Source organism: Rhinoderma darwinii, chromosome 3, assembly GCF_050947455.1.
Source record: "Rhinoderma darwinii isolate aRhiDar2 chromosome 3, aRhiDar2.hap1, whole genome shotgun sequence".
NCBI lineage: Eukaryota > Metazoa > Chordata > Amphibia > Anura > Rhinodermatidae > Rhinoderma > Rhinoderma darwinii.
In genome coordinates, this window is record NC_134689.1 from 152,619,342 (window position 1) to 152,641,030 (window position 21,689).

Genomic DNA, 21,689 nt, shown 5'->3' on the forward strand with positions numbered 1-21,689 from the left:
ACGGGAATATGATTCCCGGTACAATAAAATATGAATTGATTTTCACATGTATGACCTGGGTAACATTATGTGAGCTATATAAGTGTGAAAATTGCATACTATAGGTACATTCGGGTTCATCTAAAGATCTCGGAAAATTATATCAGGTTACGTAAGTATTTAATAGGAAATGGTTGGACAGACTGAATAGAAGTAAAGTCTGAATAGAGGTGTAATATGCACATGCGTTTTGACGCAAGTATATGCAAAAATTTCTCTCAATAATTCCTATGCTGGTTAATTTCAGGAAAAAGACATTAATGCCCATACTTGCACTCTGTTGATTGTAAAAGTTTATTTCTAGAATTAAATAATTTCGGAGGATCTAAGTAGTATAAAACTACTCCTGAGTAGTTTTAATCAGCACTCCTGATTAAACAAAAGGGTACATTATTTTGATATTTAGCTATTCCAACTCAGGGGACTAATTATTGTGACAGTTTAGAGCATATTCAGTACTATCTACTACGGACAGCGACATCAAAAATAAAAAATGTCAGCTCAATAGTTTGCGTACATACCTGAATTATCGGAAGCCAGTTTAATATTGTAGATTCCTGGAGATTATATACAATAATTGGACGGGCACTCATTGGTCCGATCATATTCCAAAAGAAAGTCACCGATTATGACACGGTAGATTACCTTGCATAGTAAACTCAATATTCTTTACTACCAACACTTACTGTGAGGTTTCTCTCACACCGAACACTGTATTTGAAGTATATTCAGCACCACATACCTTGGACAGCGCCATCAGCTATATGAGCCATTTCTTGATAGATTATATTAACGCTAGTTTTACTTAACTGGACATGTATAATAACGATACTTAGCTATTCAGGTAATATTCTCTCTGGGAGATATTTATCCTTTGAGTTGAAATCTAAAATTATTGTACACAAGACCGGTTGTAGAATGAACCTCATTTGTTTAACAACATTTACATTTTATGGTTATTTCTCACAAAATATAGCTGATATTTACAAACGCAATTTTTTTTTTTGTATATTTCAACACAGAAATCCGTTTTTTCATTCGGTCGGGTGGTTCTTGAGCATGGATGCCCTTACTGCACATTTTTTAGATATACTCCCTTCTGTTCATGGTTGTACCATGGACATCATGGGTTTTTTTCTTTTCCAATTTTTTGCGTGGTTGATGACCGTCCCGTGTTTCTATATCTGGGACCGTTTGTGTCTCTGATGACGCTCTGCTGTTGGCGATTTTACATATCTAAGGACCATATGCATTACACATTATCATATAATGTTAAGGAAACACCAAACTTAAAGAAGGTCTCTTTGACATTGTTTTATACTACTTAGATCCTCCGCAATTATTTAATTCTAGAAATAAACTTTTACAATCAACAGAGTGCAAGTATGGGCATTAATGTCTTTTTCCTGAAATGAACCAGCAAAGGAATTATTGAGAGAAATTTTTGCATATACTTGCGTCAAAACGCATGTGCATATTACACCTCTATTCAGACTTTACTTCTATTCAGTCTGTCCAACCATTTCCTATTAAATACTTACGTAACCTGATATAATTTTCCGAGATCTTTAGATGAACCCGAATGTACCTATAGTATGCAATTTTCACACTTATATAGCTCACATAATGTTACCCAGGTCATACATGTGAAAATCAATTCATATTTTATTGTACCGGGAATCATATTCCCGTCTGTGTTTTAATTATATTTTCGATTTTGGATGTTTATATTATATATCTCAACAGCTTGTATAAATGTTCGAAGATGCAATATTCGGAACCTAGTTGAATCGTTTAATTGTGCTGTTTTTAAACCTTGTATATCGAATTTATAACATCTGTGATATACGTTGTGAGGATTGTGGGGACATAGTTGCCTTGTCTACCGTATATATTACTAAACCTATGATACTACATGCAACAAATTATGATTTGATTAGCTTGCCCAAATATATTTATTTAGTATTTCTTCTACATACGGTACACACCTTTTGGACCATACCGATACACGTAGTGTCTACCCAGGGTGTATCTCACCTGAGGAGACAATCATAAACTAGGGTTAACTTTTCACCTGTTTTTTTTTTTTGCGTACTCATTAGTCACGCTTATCAAGCAGACAGGGCGGCTAGTGTCCTCACATTTCTTTGCCATGATTAAGAGCACAGGAGCTGCTCGAAACGCGTAGGCCAGGGCACTACTGCCTACTCACATTTTTCTTGGGACTGCGTCTCCCTACTATTTTATTCACATCACTCCAATAAAGATGGGAACATCGTTTCCTTTTTAATCTACAACTGGACTTAGCGCTGGATCATTTCTACTGTCTTTCCTATTATATACCGCCAGCCGTAGCGGGGATCCGAGCAGCAAGTCAGGAGACGCAACTAACTGGTGAGCTGGAGGTTTCCTCCCTTTACTATTACTTTAATGCAATGACTTTGTTGGGATACTTTCTCTATTTAGCTGCACTCTCACTGATGTTTTTAACCGTCTTTTAGGTTTGAGTCAATCTAAATCAAAGTTGCATAAAATCACCACAATAACTGTCAAGAGTCTAAAAAGATATAAGTAGTAGTACATTGCAGGAGGCAAAAACTTCAAAACTATTAGGGTATGTGCACACGGGCTATTTTCAGAAGTTTTCGGGTCGTAAACGTCCCAAAAAATGGCTGAAAAAATGGAAGCAGAACGCCTACAAAACATCTCCCCATTGATTTCAATGGGAAATACGGCGTTCTGTTCCGACGGGGCGTTTTTTTTTACACCTCTTTTTCAAAAAACGTTGCGTAAAAAGACACCCGCAAAAAGAAGTGCATGTCACTTCTTGAGCCGTTTTTGGAGCTGTGTTTCATTGGCTCTATAGAAAAACAGCTCCAAAAACGGCCGTAAAAAACGCAGCGAAAAACGTGAGTGGCTTAAAAAAACGTCTGAAAATCAAGAGCTGTTTTCGCTTGAAACCAGCTTCATGTTTTCAGACATTTTTTATTTTGTGTCTACACATACCGTTATGGCTAAATTTATCTGCATTTGTTCTTGTACGATTGTATTGTTTCTTTCTTGTTTTTGCCTATTCTGTTAGACTTTGTTGGTTCTTCTCTGTATAACTCAGAGTTAATGGATCTCCTGTTTGTGAATTCTCTATTGTAAGAAATATAAGACAACTGAATGGATTTTCCTAAATTGACAGCACTAGACATGTGCTAATCCTGCGTCAACAGATCACTTTTTGAAATTGTAATATACTTATATATCTTTTGTCTATCAAGCAAAATGTCCTGGTGGATGTAGAAATGGAGGCTTCTGTAATGAGAGACATGTTTGTGAGTGTCCAGATGGGTTCTATGGGCCACACTGTGAAAAAGGTAAATCTTTCTATTAAAGGAACATATATAATCTAAACCATCTATTGCATGTAGAATAACCTTTATTTTATAGTCTTTTCTCACCGCTACGGATTTATTTTTGCAGTTCTGTTGCTTTCACCTCATGAGTCTGTGGTTATGTTCACACGGCTTATTTTCATCCATTTTTCTGGCCGTAAACTCCATGAAAAACGGCAGAAAAACGGAAGCTGAACACCTCCAAGTAGAGATGAGCGAACTTATGAAAAGTTCGGTTTGGCTGGTTCGCCGAATTTCACGAAAAAGTTCGATTCGGACCAAACTAGTTCTGACCGAACCTGTAATTTCCGTGCGCCGAGCATGGTACAGTCCAGGGTGCTGAAAGAGTTAATGGGTTGCACTAACTCTTTCAGCAACCTTGACAGTACCATGCTCGGCGCGCGGAAAATAAAATTTTAATGTAATAAAAAAAAAAATACGTTCATACTTACATTCCTCCTGTCCGGCCTCCAGCGATGACGTTTCATCCATGTCGCCGCTGCAGCCAATCACAGGCTGTAGTGGCGGTCACGCACGTCACGTGACCGCCTCTGCAGCCAATCACAGGCCTCTGCAGCCAATCACAGGCTGCCGCGGCCTCTGCACCCAATCACAGGCTGCCGCGGCCTCTGCAGCCAATCACAGGGTTTGTTTGTAATCGGTTACCGTAGAGACACACATTGTGTTTTTAACTAAGCGTGTTTATGTGTATGACGCTGACCAATCAGTGACCAGTCAGCGTCATACACTCCTCAACATCTGCACGCTATATAAGGCTGCGCCTCCATCCTCTTCTGCCCCAGTCACTTATTCCCAGGCACTGTAAACTTTCAGATTGGTTGCACTGTGAATATTCGGAGAACGTGATTGGTTTATGTGCAGGGTAATGAACATACAGACAAGCAGTAGAAGACTGAATTCAATGAAATGCTCAGCCCTTAGTCAGTCTTCTACTGCTTGTCTGTATGTTCATTACCCTGCACATAAACCAATCACGTTCTCCGAATATTCACAGCGCAACCAATCTGAAAGTTTACAGTGCTTGGAAATAAGTGACTGGGGCAGAAGAGGATGGAGGCGCAGCCTTATATAGTGGATCGAGCGGGTTCCCCAGCAGCATTTAAAAGAAACAGGATCCTGACCTGTCCACAGAGTTTAAGGCAGCACAGAGTATTTCAGGAGATGAGTGTGCGGATCTTGTGCAGGGTGGTGACTTGCTAATCATGTGAAGGTGTTATTGAGGACAGGAGTGGAGGAGAGGTAACAGACTGAGAGCTACGTAATGGTAAGAGCAGAGTTCACAGCAGCACAGAATATTTCAGGAGAGGAGCGTGCAGATGTTGAGGAGTGTATGACGCTGACTGGTCACTGATTGGTCAGCGTCATACACATAAACACGCCCAGTTAAAAACACAATACACGCCCAGTTGGACATAATAAAAATAAAACGCCCAGTTGTCCATTTCAAAGCTCATTTGCATATATGCACACGACCGTAAAAACTCCCGTTATTACGGGTCGTATTTACGACCCGTAATAACGGGCTCATAGACTTCTAATGGCCACGGGTACCTTCCCGTTTTCTTACGGGAAGGTGCCCGTGCCGTTGAAAAAGATAGAACATGTCCTATTTCAGGCCGTAATAACGTCACGGGCAGCCCATAGAAGTCTATGGAGCTGCCGTAATGACCGGTGGCTACATGTGTGCACCCGTCATTACGGCAGCGTTGCTAGGCGACGTCAGTAAATAGTCACTGTCCAGGGTGCTGAAAGAGTTAACTGATCGGCAGTAACTGTTTCAGCACCCTGGACAGTGAATTCCGATCAGAATATAGAGTAACCTGTAAAAAAAAAAGACGTTCATACTTACCGAGAACTTCCTGCTTCCTCCAGTCCGGTCTCCCGGCCGTTGCCTTGGTGACGCATCCCTCTCGACATCCGGCCCGACATTCCTGGATGACGATTCAGTCCAAGTGACCGCTGCAGCCAATCACAGGCCAATCACAGGCTGTAGCCAATCACAGGCCAATCCCAGGCTGCAACGGTCACATGGACTGCCGCGTCATCCCGGGAGGTCGGACTGGATGTCGGGAGGTCGGACTGGAGGAAGAAGCAGGGAGTTATCGGTAAGTAGGAACTTATATTTTTTTTACACGTTGATGTATATTGTGATCGGAAGTCACTGTCCAGGGTGCTGAAACAGTTACTGCCGATCGTTTAACTCTTTCAGCACCCTGGACAGTGACTATCTCCGCCGGGTTCGGTCAAAACTTGTTCGGCCGAACCCGGTGAAGTTCGGATTCGCTGCGAACCGAACTTTTCCCGATGTTCGGACCAAAACCGGGTTCGGTTGTCCCGGTTCGCTCATCTCTATCTCCAAGCATCTGCCCAGTGATTTCAATGGGAAAAATGGCATCTCGTTCTGACAGGGCTTTTTTTTACGTGGCCGTTTGAAAAAATGGCGCGTAAAAATAAGTGCATGTCACTTCTTGAGCCGTTGTTGGAGCCATTTTTCATTGTGTCAATAGAAAAACAGCTACATAAAAAGCAGCAAAAAAACGCATCAAAAAACATTTGATGCTTAAAAAATGGCTGAAAATCAGAGTCGTATTTCTAGGCGTTTACGCTCAGAGATACACCTGAAGAAACTATGTGTTAGGAACTTAGGTTCACACTAGTGTTTTAGCCATGTATTTTGCAACAAAAAAATATATAAACATAGTGATTCTGTGACTGATCTCTTTTATTTATATTGGATGCAAAAGTCAATGGCCCACATTTACTAATGCTGTCTAAGGGTATGTTCACATGCTAAAGTAAAAACGGCTGTAAAATACGCAGCTATTTTCAAGGGAAAACAGCCTCTGATTTTCAGACGTTTGTTAAAGAATGAAACGTTTTTTGATGCGTTTTGGAGCTGTTTTTCTATTGACACAATAAAAAACGGCTCCAAAAATGGCTCAAGAAGTGACATGCACTTATTTTTATGTGGCTTTTTTTACATACCATTTTTTTGCCGTAAGAAAAAATCCCCGTCTGAAAGAAACGCTGTTTTTCCCATTAAAATCAATGGGCAGATGTTTGGAGGCGTTCAGCTTCCATTTTGTCAGGCGTTTATCGAGGCGTTTACGCCCTGAAAAACGCCTGAAAATAAGCCGTGTGAACATACCCTAATAGTTAGACAGGGTAAACTTCGAGCAGGCAGTCACAAAATGCGCCAAATTTATCACAGTGCTGCATGATAATTTTAGTGCATCTCGTATGACCTTTTAGACACTTTTCCCTACTTTACAGCACTTTTGATTTGGGTTCTTTTGTGCCAAAATTTTGTGCTATTTTTGGCAGACAATAACGCATTTAAGCCATGTTCCCTTTTTGGAAAAACCACCCCCCTTTCCATTAAGTCACTCCCCCTTTTCAGAAGACTTTTATGAAGGGCTTTTTTGACATTTTCTAGACCCAGACACAGTAGTAAATCCGCCCCACTATGTTTTCATCGATTTAAGTTTAGTCAAACTTACACGATCCAAACAGTGCAGCGTGCCATGACACAGTAAAAAAATTGCTGCAAAGTAAGGGTATGTGCACACGACCTCTTTTCAGACGTAATGGACGTAATACGTCGGCAAACATCTGCCCATTGCTTGCAATGGGTCTTATGATGTTCTGTGCAGACGAGCTGTCATTTTACATGTCGCTGTCAAAATATGGCCCGTAAAATGACGGCTCGTCAAAAGAAGTGCAGGTCACTTCTTGGGACGTTGTTGAAGCCGTTTTATCATAGACTCTATTGAAAACAGCTCCAAAAACGTCCGTAGAAAACGCGGCGAAAAACTCAGTGAAAAACGCGAGTTGCTCAAAAAACTTTTGAAAATCAGGAGCTGTTTTCCCTTGAAAACAGCTCTGTATTTTCAGACTTATTTTGTTAATCATGTGAACATACCCTAAGGGTATGTTCACACGCAAACTCAAAAACATCTGAAAGTACAGAGCTGTTTCCAAGGGAAAACAGCTCCTGATTTTCAGACGTTTTTTGAGCCACTCGCGATTTTCGCGCCATTTTTCACAGCGTTTTTTACGGGCCGTTTTTGGAGCTGTTTTTAATAGAGTCTATGAAAAACGGCTCCAAAAATGTCCCAAGAAGTGACCTGCACTTCTTTTTCGTGGCCGTCTTTCAAAACGGCCGCGCAAAAAAGCGGCCCGTCGGAACAGAATACCGTTTTTCCCATTGAAATCAATGGGCAGAAGTTTGGAGACGTTCTGCTTTCGATTTTACAGCCGAAAAAAGCCGTGTGAACATACCCTAAGAATGCTTTTAAAAATAGAAATGTTAATAGTTTTTTTTTATCAATTAACAAAATGCAAAGTGAATGAATCCCGTTCTGACGGAAAGCTCAGACAGGTCGTCAAAATGGGACCCCAATGCAGATGTGAACAGAGCCTAAGATATCTCTGTCTGTGTGGTTTTAAATACACTTTGAATGTGCTCACTCCTGTTTTGTATTTGGTGTTTGCAAACAAATATGCACGCTGAGTGCCTCGAGCCTGAAGCAGTCTTTTTATAATGCTGCCAACATTTGTAAAAATAACCTTACAGCTCTGTGCCCATGAATATGGCAATTTAGTTGACAGGGACAACAACATAATATAAAACTTTAAACAGATTGATGATGACTGGTTATTTTAGTTCCATTCATAATGTTATCCCTTCCACAATATTACAGGATAGATTACCAAAGGGATTACAGGATAGATTACAGAAAGGATGGTATTCCAGCTCTGATACATTCATTACTGATTCTTTCAAAGTCCCCATGAGGAGACAAACTGGATCAGATTAAAAGATGGCTACACAGTTATCCCCAGATGGCACCACTTAACTCTTTAAAGAATGGCACAAACATGAATGAGTCATAACAGATTGAAGCTCTGGGGCTCTTAAAACAGTGCTGCAAATTTAGTATTAGTTCTGTGTATTATCGTGGAAGGTTGTCTGCTTTTGGAAAAAAAAAGGTTCTGGGTCAGAGCTGTATGTTCCTTACTTATAATTAGCTACATTTCTACGCAGGGCTGCAGCACATGTTTCCAGCAGTTTTGTAGCATCAAAGTACTACACACCTATATACCACCAAAAATCTATAATTGAGGTATAGAATATAGAGCATATGCAGGATTGATGTGACACAAATCGGGAATATGGTGGTTACGCATTTTAAAGGGAGTATGTATACTGCTGTCTTTATGGGTTTTTTATTTGGAGTCTGCACAAGTAAAATCACAGCTTTCTACCTCAGACGCCATAGCTTAGATTGTCTCCTCTAGAAACACTGTTTTTACTACCCTTAGGTGAGAATACAGTCAGGATACAGCACCCAATATGAAACAGTTTTGCCCACAATGTGTTGCGTAATGCAGGCGGCCATTAGCACTCACACTTAGTTTGGGAGATCTGCTCTGTGCATCTTCATCAAAAATAGGAAAAGATCTCACCACAAAGGAAAACGGAAATATTACCATAGGATATGGCAGTAGGAATGCAGCCTCACCTGTCATAGCGCAATACACCTAGCATACATATTAAATCCATAGAAAGCTTAACTTAAATGCAAACCAAATAAAAGGTTGCATCTTACAATGCCTGAATGTGACATTTCATTACCCTTCTACAATGTAACCCAGTTCAGAGCTGTTGCACATGCTTCATGTATGTAGTGCACATCTGTATCAGCCCACAAGCCAAGTGTAATAAAAGGAAAAAAGTGAAGTCCATTCGTTATATAAATAAGGTTTTTTCTAAGCCACTTTTACTCCAAAATATAGTCTACAATATATATTTTTTTTAATATGGACCCTTTCTATGCTGATACTGTAGAGTAGATGAAGTATATAATGTTACTTATATACAAAGAACATACCACTTATCGCTTGAAATTTCACATATTTACAATGCAAACCAACTAATGGAAATGTAAAGGCTACGTGCGCTTTTAGAGCCAATGGCCCACATTTGACTGTAATGGTGTATATTGTTCCAATAAAATTGGAAAGAATAGTTGGCGAGAATTGTGCCTAATGTTTTTAAACGCGCACACCTCTTAAGAAATCTGGTGCATTTAGAGTTGTCTGTCTGAAATCCTTTTTACTCCTGCTATGAGCAGCCATATATTTGCACCACTTATTTGTACCTTTTTTAAGCATAAGGTCTGCATTTAAGGCTACATTCACACGAGCGTGACAGATTTACGAGCGTAAATCTGGTCCACATGCATTGCGTTATTGCATCTGTTCTTTGCGAGTGGCATGAGTTTTTCATGCACTCGCAAAGCACGTCTTTTTTTTTTCAATGGAATTGATGCGCAAATCATGCACAGCACACAGATGTGCATCCGTGTGCTGAGCGTGATTTTCACGCACCTATTGACTTTAATGGGCGTGAAAATGGACAAGCAGTGAGTTTCATGCAACGGACACACGCTGCGTGAAAACTCCTCTATATGTGAATGACCCCATTGAAATCAGTGGGCCAGTACTGTAGAATATGTTGGCGCTATATAAATAAAGATTATTATTATAATACACAAAACTGTAGGATGTTTAATATTCAGATTACGCCTGATTTGGGAGGAAATTGCAGTTTAAAAAGTTGCATATAAAATGGCGAAATATATGTCTTCTCGCTCCAAAAAAGAAAACAATTGGGAAAGTAGGCCTGGTCAAGCCGTAAATGTACTCTAATACTTCTTATTAGGGCTCATTTAGTTGAGAGTAAAACTCGTCCGTGTGCTTTTCGTGAAAATCATCAGAAGTAATAAACAAGTAAAATGAAATAAAAATAAATGAACAAACAATGAGACAAAAAGCTAGAGGTCCCTGCCCATAAGAGCTTACAATCTAAATTATATACAATGCAGATCTATGTGTCTCCATAGTTACAGACCACATACAAACCCTGTGTGTGGTCTGTACTGGCAGTCATGTTTTACTCCCTTCCATCAGCCCTCTTTTCATACGGTCTGTAGCCTTTCAAGAAGAGTGGGTGGATAAAAAAGTGTAGTCTGCAGAATCAGACCACACACAGGGTTGGTTCGTAGTCTGTGACCTTAGATAAACATAGGTCTGTATAAAAGCTGTATAACCCAAACAGTAGAATATTTTTTTAAAGACCATTTGCAAGGTTGCTTCATTTTTTTAGATGCATTGGATCAATACAAATGGTTGCAGTAGTGTACATATTCTCTAATCCTATAAAAGAAATCAAGGTAAGTGGCAAACTGGCCAGTTAAAATTCTGAACATAGGAAATAATGTATCTCTTACAGGACACTGGAATGGCATGATATATTTTCTTAATTATAAAATTAACTTAATTTTAAAGATTTTCGTTGGAAATCTGTTGTGAATATCTTTAATTTTGACTTACTGTATTGTGCCACAGTATTTGCTTTAAAGAGACTCTGTCACCACATTATAAGTGCCCTATCTCCTATATAAGGAGATGGGCGCTATAATGTAGGTGACAGTAATACTTTTTATTTAAAAAAACGATCTATTTTTACCACTTTATTAGCGATTTTAGATTTATGCTAATGAGTTGCTTAATGCCCAAGTGGGCGTGTTTTTACTTTAGACCAAGTGGGCGTTGTACAGAGGAGTGTATATAGGAGATAGGCCACTTATAATGTGGTGACAGAGCCTCTTTAAGTGCCAAGTGCAGGTATCAATGTGCTATATAATGTAATATTTGTTGAATTGAAGCTCTTACTATCTAATTATACAGTGATCATATTTCACAACCATAGTGTATGAAATACTTCAGCTTACAGGGCTTCTTAGCTGATGCCATCCTTGTAAATTGGGTCAATGTAAAAATTTATTAAAGTCTGTTATTTCATTGTTCTATTGCAGCGCTTTGCACGCCACGTTGTTTAAATGGTGGGCTCTGCGTAACTCCAGGATTCTGCATTTGTCCCCCAGGGTACTATGGCAACAACTGTGATAAAGGTAATAAAAATACACACAATATAGCACAATATTATACGATAAAATATGGAAATTTTTACTAGTGTGCAGGTAATTCACAAAACGCCATATTTTCTTATCTTTCTAAAATGATTCCACATACGATATTTCAAAATGTAATTTTAAATAAAGATTATACATATAAAGTAGATTAAATATTAGATTTTATAATATAAATTAAGAGCTATAACTTGAGCTTTTTTCTTTTTCCTTTTAAGGTATACTGTAACTGTTGTACGTTTTATGTTAAATCCAATAAAAAATATTGAAACATAAATTATGGGATATGTACAACTTTGCAGCCATTTTATTGCTCTAATGCAACTAAAATAGAAAATGAAGCACCTTTGCAAGTAGTCCTGATTAAAACTATTATACGGTTTATGGCTAAAACTCCTATGCAGACCTATGGGTCTCCATGGTTACAGACTACAAACATACCCTGTGTAGTCTGATACTGCAGTCACACTCCCTTCCATCTGTCTCTACTTCTTGCTAACATACAAAATGCTTCATATTTTATTTTAGATATATTGTAGTACTAAAAATAAAATTTGTTGCTATGGTTTACATATTCTTAACACGTGGCACAAGTATGCAGTTCTCAGGGTCATAATATGGGACCTGGCTAGTTCCACAAAATGTACCATTTATTTGTAATAGTATTTAATAACACAATCATTTATAAGGATTCATTATGTTCAGATAGACTGTTTACATGCTACATATACTTACATTTGTTAGATAGCTACAAATATTGTAAATAACTGGATCACATAATTACAACTTCTCTTGCATTTATTAAAATAAAAATATCTATGGAAATGTCGCCTTATTGCTAATTGAGAGTTTCCTAGTTGATTCAGTCTTCAATTATTATATTTAAAGAACAGTTATGAATACATTTTAATGTGTGCTGGTATTTACTAAAATAAGCCTTTGTGTAATACACTTCATTAGAAGCCCGTGACCCCCACTTTATGGCTGCAATAACTTGTGGGAGATGTGATCTGTCCCGAAGTCTCTGTTAGAAGCTTAGTGGCAGAGGCTTCCCACTGGATACGGGAGCCTAAGGTATAGACCCCGCTTACTCTGCCTCACTTCAGATCAGAAATCCATTAAGCGAGTTTGTCCTACAGCGATCATTACCGAGTGCAGCCACAGTCCTTTATTGAAGCATATTACAAAGATGCTTGTATTAGTAAGTACCAACACATATTGCAATATGTTTAGAACTAGAGGTACACTTTAAATAAAGATTGCAATTTAAATGAAAAGTCATATATGTAAAATGACTTTTAATGCATAAGTTAGTGATTATAAAAGATATGATATGATTAGCAAATGTATTTTTACAGACAACTAAATACATGTTTAGATTGAATTGCTTTATGTCATATTCTATAAGATTCTGAAGCCTAAAGTAATGTAACAAGGTGAGGAACACAGGATATACAAGATATAGAACCATAAAAACATCAGACAAATGATTATGTTATTAACAGTCGTGTTGCTTGCTCTTGGCATTAAGGGCACGGCCAGACGTGGCGGTATTGCTGTGGCATTCCGCTGCGCACAGTCCGCAGTGCAATTCTCCAGCCGGCGTTTTTTATATTTTTTTCAATACATTTTTAGGCAAGTTAGTTCAAAACTCCGCTGTGGACCATAGGCTGCGGTGCGGAATTTTCCCTCCGCAGCATGCACTGTCTGTTGCGGAGAAGAAGCGGAATTTCACTGTGGATTTCAGCCTTTGCAATGCAAAAACTGAAATCTGTGGCATGTCCGCTGTCTTTTCTGCAACGTCTGAATTACCTGTCAAATATGCAAATGTTGATGCAGATTCGTTGCGTAATTGGCCCAAATCTGCACGAACATTTGCAGCGGAAAAACGCCGCCACGTCTGGCCGTGCCCTTAGGGTCTTTCGTGCAACGGGTCATTTGGCACCAGCGATCACCACATAAAATTTTTATCTACATCTTCCCTCTTTGTCAGTGCCCCATGGTGCTGCAGATATCTTGAAAGCCCTGGTTATTACTATTAGCACATAAGCAGTGCTGCAGCAGCAGAGCCTCCATGAAAAAGGACATCACATACAAACATCTTTCATATCCAGAGAAAACATCTTTTATAACACAGCAAATAATATATATTCTTCTTCATTTCTTTATGCAGCAAATTGTACTACAACTTGTCTGAACGGAGGAACGTGCTTCTACCCAGGCAAGTGTATCTGCCCATCAGGTTATGAGGGAGATCAGTGTGACACAAGTAAGTGACCAGAACTCATTATGCTGAAATTCTGCGATCATGTCCCCTTTGTCTGTGTTAGGTTAAAAAGTAATAAATTGTAACCCCCACAGCAGCTTTCAAGCTGCTTTTATTTATGTCAAGATCAAAGAATTTTCAGAGGTTTGGCATCAAAGCCTTTCACACATGCCACTGTAACTGGGTGATGTTTGAAGCACAAATGTATTCACATTTTCCTATCAGTCTTGACGCCAGTAAGCTCACATTTAGCCTAAGCTGTAATAACATATTTGTAAAGAAGCTCAATGTTTATATGGTTTGTTGAAAGGTAGACACTTGAAATAATCTGACATATAGAACAACATATACAGAAGATTGTAAAAAATGTTTTAAAAAAATTCATAGAAATATTGGAGTGTGCCGCTGTTTTATGGGTCATGTGTGTGCCTCTATCTGCAGACTTACCAGCCGCTTCTTCACCATTTAAGGCTGGGTTCACAGATAACAGAACAGATAAACGGAAGCGCGACGCTTATGTGAACAGGCCCCTACTTGCTTACCTGATCACTTTTTATTGTGGGCTTTGGTGGGGATTGCTTATCAATGTCTCCTCTCATAAGCACTGCAGTTTAATCAACAAACACTATTCTTTGCAAAGTTGTAGTGTACTACCTAGGACTGTATTTGCATTTACAATAAATGTCCAAAAGTATGTGGACATGCCTTAAAATTAGTGGTTTCGCCCGTTTTGTCTACAGCAATTGCTGACCATGCAGTTTCGGAACAAGCGAACATAAGTAGGAGCATGGGTCGTAATGAAGAGCTTCAGTCATAGGTGACCGCTTTCTCCACTAGTCAGTTTGTCAAATTTCTTCCATGCTACCTGCGCCCAGTCATTTGTAAGTGTTGTTATTGTGAAGTGGAAATGTCTAGAAACAACAGCTCAGTGGATAAGTGAAAGGCCACACAAGGCTACTGAATGTGACTGAAGGGCTGAAGAGCACAGCATATATAAATCATCTGTCCTCAGTTGCATTACTCACCATTGAACCCTAAACTGCATACAAGCAAAACAGCACAAGCACGGACTGTTAGAGGTTTGATTTACTGCAAACCTAAGATCACCATATGCAGTGCCCTGTGTTGGCTGGATAGGGGTAAAGCACACGACTATTATACATCCCGTGGAGTACAATTCACCATGCAACAATCTAATGTATTATCTGCGTTTGACAAATGACAGGTGAATTCTTACTGCCCAAATGTATAGAATCAACATTACAGATTGGAGGAGAATGAATAATGGCCTGGATCTGTTTTTCAGGTTGCAGGCAGGAGTCTTTTAGTTCTGGAGAATGAAAAATGTTTAAGTTCCAATATGCAATGACTTTCTAAAGAATTATACCCTTCCAACCTTTTGACCAGGGGTTGTGCAGGGTCCTTTGGTTGGACATCAACTGAGGGGGATGTGGAGGATTGCGTTGTTGCAAAGATGTACATCAATAAGGGTGGGGACATAGAATAGAAGGGCGTGGAGACACACAGACGCACCTACTATTTGGATGCCATTCTTAGTGTTATAAAGAGTTTATTTGAATAGTTGGGGATTCAATATTTCAATAATTGGGGATTCAAGATTTATTTTAAATGAACAAATGTCTCCTCTTTCCTTATGTCTATATGCAGGAATAAACACTTAAAATGTAGGTTACATCTTGCAATTCTGAAAGATATGCTTATCAGAATTGGGCAATGAGTAATATGGTTGTTGCAGGGGCTTAGCTGAAGGGGACTGGCTGAACATGTGCTACGGATGCTGGGTGCCAAGGGGGATCCAATAAGACACTCTGTTTTATCCAAGTTATTTAGATACATGGCTATGGAAGTGAACTGCATGTTTTCCCTGTATGGTGTAAACTTTGCTAATACTGCATTCAAATAATATTGTTCTTTGTGTTTACTCAAGTTCTTTTACATTTTGTTTAATCCTTTATTGACTCTCCCTGCTCTGCTATCTACTAGTGCCACTGTAGCTCCCCGAAGGAGCGGAATCCCCCTGTGGCTGGGGATTCCGCTCCTGGAGCTCTCCGCTTGATGTCTCTGACCATATATGGACAGTGACATCAGGGGCAGCTCCTGAAGCTGAATCCCCGTCCACAGCGTTGCCGACGACGCTGTGATCGGGGATTCTACTCCAGGAGAAGCCGGTAACGTCACTGTCCATAAATGGACACAGATGACAGGGGCTCCTCCTGAAGTGGAATCCCCGGTCACAGTGTCTGTAACGCTGTGGATGGGGATTTTACTTCAGGAGTTGCCCCTGATGTCACTGTCCATATATGGTCAGGGACATCAAGCGGAGCGCTCCAGGAGTGGAATCCCCAGCCACAGGGGGATTTCGCTCCTTCAGAGAGCTACAGTGGCGCTATCTACAGGAAGGGGGGTGCTATCTACAAGGGGGCTGTGTGGCACTACTTGCAAGGGGGCAGTGTGGTACTACCTACCAGGGGGCAGTGTGGTACTACCTACCAGGGGGCAGTGTGGTACTACCTACCAGGGGGCTGTGTGGCACTACCTACAAGGGGGCTGTATGGCACTATCTACAAGCGGGCTCTGTGGCACTACCTACAAGCGGGCTGTGTGGCACTACCTACAGGGGGCTATATGGCACTATGTACAAGGGGCTGTGTGGCACTATCTACAGGGGACTGTGTGGCACTACCTACAAGGGGAAATGTGGCACTACCTACAGGGTCCTGTGTGGAACTACCTACAGGGGGTTGTGTGTCACAGCCCCCTTGTAGGTAGTGCCACACAGCCGCCTGTAGGTAGTGGCGGGCTGATGGTCATTTTAGTGAGAGTGGCGGGCTGATGGTTATTTTACTGTGAGTGGGGGGCTGATAGCCTTCAATTGGTTTCCACCTCTGAGCTGCAATTGAAATTAATAGGAGGCAGAAAATACCTGCGGCGCTCGTTTGTTGCTTTTTTGCCTGAGTCTTTTGCATTAGCTTCAACGCCTTAAAAAAAACGGCCAAAAAAGAAAAAGGTCAAACAACGCTGTCAATTCAAAATCTGCTTCAAAATTCCTGAAGGAATTTTAAGGCAGATTATGTTTGCCTTACAAAAAATGCTGTGTGAACATACTCTAAGGCTGGGTTCACACACCCTATTTACGGACATAATTCGGGCGTTTTAGCCCCGAATTACGTCCGAAAATACAGCTCCAAAGCGTCGGCACACATCTGCCCATTTATTTGAATGGGTTTTACGATGTACTGTGCCGACGGTCATTTTTATTACGCGCCGCTGTCAAAAGACGGCGCGTAAAAAAGACGCCCGCGTCAAAGAAGTGCATGTCACTTCTTGAGACATAATTGGAGCCGTTTTCCATTGACACAATGCCGTTACGGACGTGGACGTGTACGTGTGAACATACCCTAAGAGTGTAGTGCTAGTTTTCTCTCTTGAAACTATTTTTTGTAGGGGTGCCCTGAGGAAATTTTATTTTTCCAGTGGTGTTTCGCTACTAAGTAGTGTCCTCAGGGGTACACGGGGCTAAGGCCTTAGCAAGAGGTGCTGATGGTTCTCATGTTAGCAGGGGGCAAAACACAGAAGTATTGCAGTGTATTATAAAAGCAATCAAATGATCGTGCAGTAAAACCCACTTTTTCCCCTTACAAAATGCTTTATTATGAAAAAAACGTAACAATTTAAAAAGCTACACATAATTGGTATCGCCACATTCGTAATGACCCAAACTATAAAACTTTTATGTTATTTAACTTGCTCAGTAATACAAACCCCCTGTAGACAGTGCTATACAGCACCCCTAGTAGATAGTGCTCCTCCTTGTAGATAGTGCCATACAGCACCTGTACATAGCCCCATATATGAAACTGAGCTGCTCCTCAACGCCGATGGTATCTTTATGTAGGCTGGCGCGATCCAGTGACGTCATCACGCTGGCCTGCGCAGGGATCCCTGCGCCTTATTGGCTGCAGGCCGAACGTGGCCTGTAGCCTATGGCAGAGTAGGGAGACTCCTCCCTGCTCTGCCATAGTGTTCAATAGTATCTGCGTCCTAAGGACGCAGATACTATTGAATGTGGGGTCGCTACCGCTGTAGAAGCCATAGCCGCTGCTAGCAGAGCCACCGTTATGGGGTGCCCCATGCCGGCGGATGGCACGGGCCCCACGGGCCCCCTCATGCCGTGGGCCCCGTATCAGCCGCTATGGCTGCTACAGCGGTAGTTACGCCACTGAGTAAAATATAAAATAAAAACCAATGCCAGAATTACTGTTTTCTGCTCATCCTGCCTTCCAAAATATGCAATAAAAAGCAATCAAGAAGTCATATGTACCCCATAATACCAATAAAAACTACAAGTCGTCCTGCAAAGAATAAGCTCTCATACAGGTAAATTGGCGGAAAAATAAAAAAAGTTATGGCTCTTAGAATATGGCAGCACAAAAACAAATACTTTAAAAAAAAATGTTTTTATTGTGCAAAAGTAGTAAAACATAAAAATCTATATAAATTTGGTATCGCTGTAAAAATGACTACCCGCAAAATACGGTTATTTTGTTATTTATACCACACAGTGAACAGCATAAATTTAAGCTGCAAAAAAGGATGGCAAAATGTCAGTTTTCTTCCCATTACACCCAAAAGTTAATAAAAGTTAATCAATAAATTATATGTACCTGTCACGTAGGGTTCGTGGACCCACTGGGCCGTACCGCCTTGGCGGTATGGCAGCTGGCCAACAGGGCACAGGTCAGAGTCTATAGTTCATATAGGGTACCTGTGGCAGCTCGGACAGTAGCAAGGCAGGCTTGGCAGGAACTAGGCAGCAGGTAGACATTAGGCGTGGTATACTGCACAGCACGGCTACATCTCGGCATGGCACTAGATCAGGATACAGGAACAGGGAACACTGGTAGCAGGAAACACTAGGGGACCATTTGCAAGACAAACTTGTAATACGACAACAACACTCAGGCGTGAGAGGATGGGGCTGGGACCTTCTTATAGCCCAGGGTGCTCTGGGAGCAATTAGCTCAACTCCAACATGCGTGCGCTCTGGCTTCTTAAGTCTGGACTGAGCTTGTGAGCGCACCCTGGTGGTCACTGTGGAGCAGGCCGGCCGTATGTGCAGACATCTCTTGAGAGAAGGGCGTCGACTGGATGGAAGGAGTTTGTGGTCAGCGACCACGGCCGTTACAGTACTCTAATATGTTGGCACTAAAAAATACAACCTTTCCCACGAAAAAAACAGCCTCACACGACTACGTCTACGGACAAATAAAAAAGTTCCGGCTTTTGTAATTAGATGGTCAAAAAGCTAAAAAATGAGAGAGACATGTATGATATCTGGAACATATTTTATAGCACAGATCATTTGGGAAGGCATATATAACAACAACAGAAATACTTATTGGGATCTGAAAAACCTTATGTAAATGTAAGCTTTAACTCACTGAAAGTATTTAAATGGTAAGTTTCTGCAACAACTCAAAATGTTAAAAATACAATATTATGGAACAAAAATGCAAATTCTAGGCCTTGTTATATAACTGTAATAACCATAAGTTTATTTCTGCTAGAGATATTACTAAAATTGGTAATAAATGGCTCAGAGAAACTAAGTTAAAAGGTAATTTGAGGCATTTACAAGTGGTGAATTAACCTTACCTGCTGGCGGGGCTCCACGTCCCCCATGGGGTTCCCTCAGTCCAGCCTTTTTCTTTTCATGTAATTCTAGAAGATGTAAGTGGAAAAAGGCACTATCAGCAGTTTTTGCATCGCCCCCTTTAGTATTTGATATACTCCTCTAAAGCTATCGGGATGGACTCACTCGGCATTTACATTTTATATTTACATGACAGCTATTTATTTTTGCGTTACCTTTAGGAGAGGCTGAAGATCTATGTGTATTCCTGTGTTAAAACGGCATTATCCATACCAACTACATGTTCACTGTACTGTGTTTTATTCATTTTATTCTTTTTCTATATTCACTATGAAAAAATTATATTTCTGTGAATTGAGCATTATAATTTAAGACTGGTATGTGCCTTTGTGGGTTTTCCAAGGTAAATGTCAACAGCCTTGCCGAAATGGAGGAAAATGTAGCGGGAAGAACAAATGCAAATGTTCCAAGGGCTACCAAGGAGATCTGTGCTCAAAACGTAAGCTTAGAATTTTAATCATGGAGTTTATTCATAACATAGTAATAAAATAAAGTTACTAATAAAAAGAGGTAACTGAATAACTTGGTGTTTTTGGCATGTGCATATATTGTAGAAGAATGTAATTTGTTTAGTTATATCTTGTTGCACATGTTGTACATTCATTTTATATTATCATGTATGTTTTAATGTAATTACATAACAGACCACAGATGTAATTCTTTGAGCGCCCAAGTGATGTATAAATTTGATCACATTGTTGCTGTAATGTAATTGTCACATATACTAGTCCTTTTCAATGAATTAGAACATCAAAAAGTTAATTTATTTCAGTAATTCAATTCAAAAAGTGAAACTCTTATATTATATAGATTCATTACACAAAGAGTGATCTATTTCCAGCATTTTTTTTCTTTTAATTTTGATGATTATGGTAACAGTTAATAAAACCCCCAAACTTAGTCTCTCAGAAAACTAGAATATTAAATAAGCCCAATTTCAAACTGAAATGTTGGCCTACTGAAAAGTATGTACAGTATATGCATTTAATACTTGGTCGAGGCTCTTTTTGCATGAATTACTATATCAACGCGGCGTGGCATGGAGGCGATCAGCCTGTGGCCCTCCTAAGATGTTATGGAAGCCCAGGTTTCTTTGATAGCGGCCTTCAGCTCGTCTGCATTCTTTGGTCTTGTGTCTCATCTTCCTCTTGACAATACCCCATAGATTTTCTATGGGGTTTAGGTCAGGCGAGTTTGCTGGCCAATGAAGCACAGTGATACTGCAGTTATTAAACCAGGAATTGGTACTTTTGTCAGTGTGGGCAGCTGCCAAGTCCTGCTGGAAAATGAAATCAGCATCTCCATAAAGCTTGTCAGCAGAGGGAAGCATGAAGTGCTCTAAAATTTCCTAGTAGATGGCTGCGCTGACTCTGGACTTGATATAGCACAGTGGACCAACACCAGCACATGACATGGCTCCCCAAACCACCACTTTCTGTGGAAACTTCACACTGGACAGCAAGGAACTTTGATTGAGCGTGTCTCCACTCTTCCTCCAGACTCGAGACCTCGATTTCCAAGTGAAATGCAAAATTTACTTTCATCTGAAAACAGGACTTTGGACCACTGAGCAACAGACCAGTCCTTTTTCTCCTTAGCCCAGGTAAGACGCTTCTGACATTGTCTCTGGGCCATGATTGGCTTGACACAGGGAATTCGACAGTTGTATCCCATGACCTTGTGTATCTTCCCCAGATTATTGAATGGCCTTTTCTTGACAATCCTTTGAAGGCTGCGGTTATCCCTGTTGCTTGTGCACCTTTTTCTACCACACCTTTTCCTTCCTCTCAATGTTCCATTAATATGCTTGGATGCAGCACTCTGTGAACAGCTAGCTTCTTTAGAAATGTCCTTTTGTGTCTTACCCTACTTGTGGAGTATGTCAATGACTGTCTTCTGGACAACTGTCAAGTCAGCAGTCTTCCCCATGATTGTGTAGCCTACTGAACCAGACTGTTGGACCATTTAAAGGCTTAGGAAACCTTTGCAGGTGTTTTGTGTTGATTAGCTGATTAGAGTGTGTCACGATGCGGGGTGTGGACCCACTGGGCCGTACCGCATAGCGGGATGGCAGCTGGCCAAACAGGTATAGCACAGAGTCTATAGTCCAGAAAAGGTACCTCTGGCACCTCAGACAGTAGCAAGGCAGGCTCGGCTGGGACCAGGCAGCAGGTAGACGTCAGGCGTGGAGTAGTAGAACACGACAACAGCTTCAGCACGGCACTAGACCAGGACAGCACGGGATGCAT

At 40.5% G+C, this 21,689-nt stretch overlaps 1 protein-coding gene across 1 annotated transcript in view; it reads left to right on the forward strand.

Annotated features, from left to right (window-relative positions):
- Positions 1 to 21,689, forward strand: part of WIF1 (Wnt inhibitory factor 1) — a 154,667-nt gene that overhangs the window by 118,751 nt on the left and 14,227 nt on the right. Inside the window, exons 5-8 of the mRNA XM_075856889.1 lie at positions 3,309 to 3,404; positions 11,327 to 11,422; positions 13,614 to 13,709; positions 19,784 to 19,879. Coding sequence (XP_075713004.1) covers positions 3,309 to 3,404; positions 11,327 to 11,422; positions 13,614 to 13,709; positions 19,784 to 19,879 — 384 coding nt within the window. The remainder of the gene's footprint in view (positions 1 to 3,308; positions 3,405 to 11,326; positions 11,423 to 13,613; positions 13,710 to 19,783; positions 19,880 to 21,689) is intronic.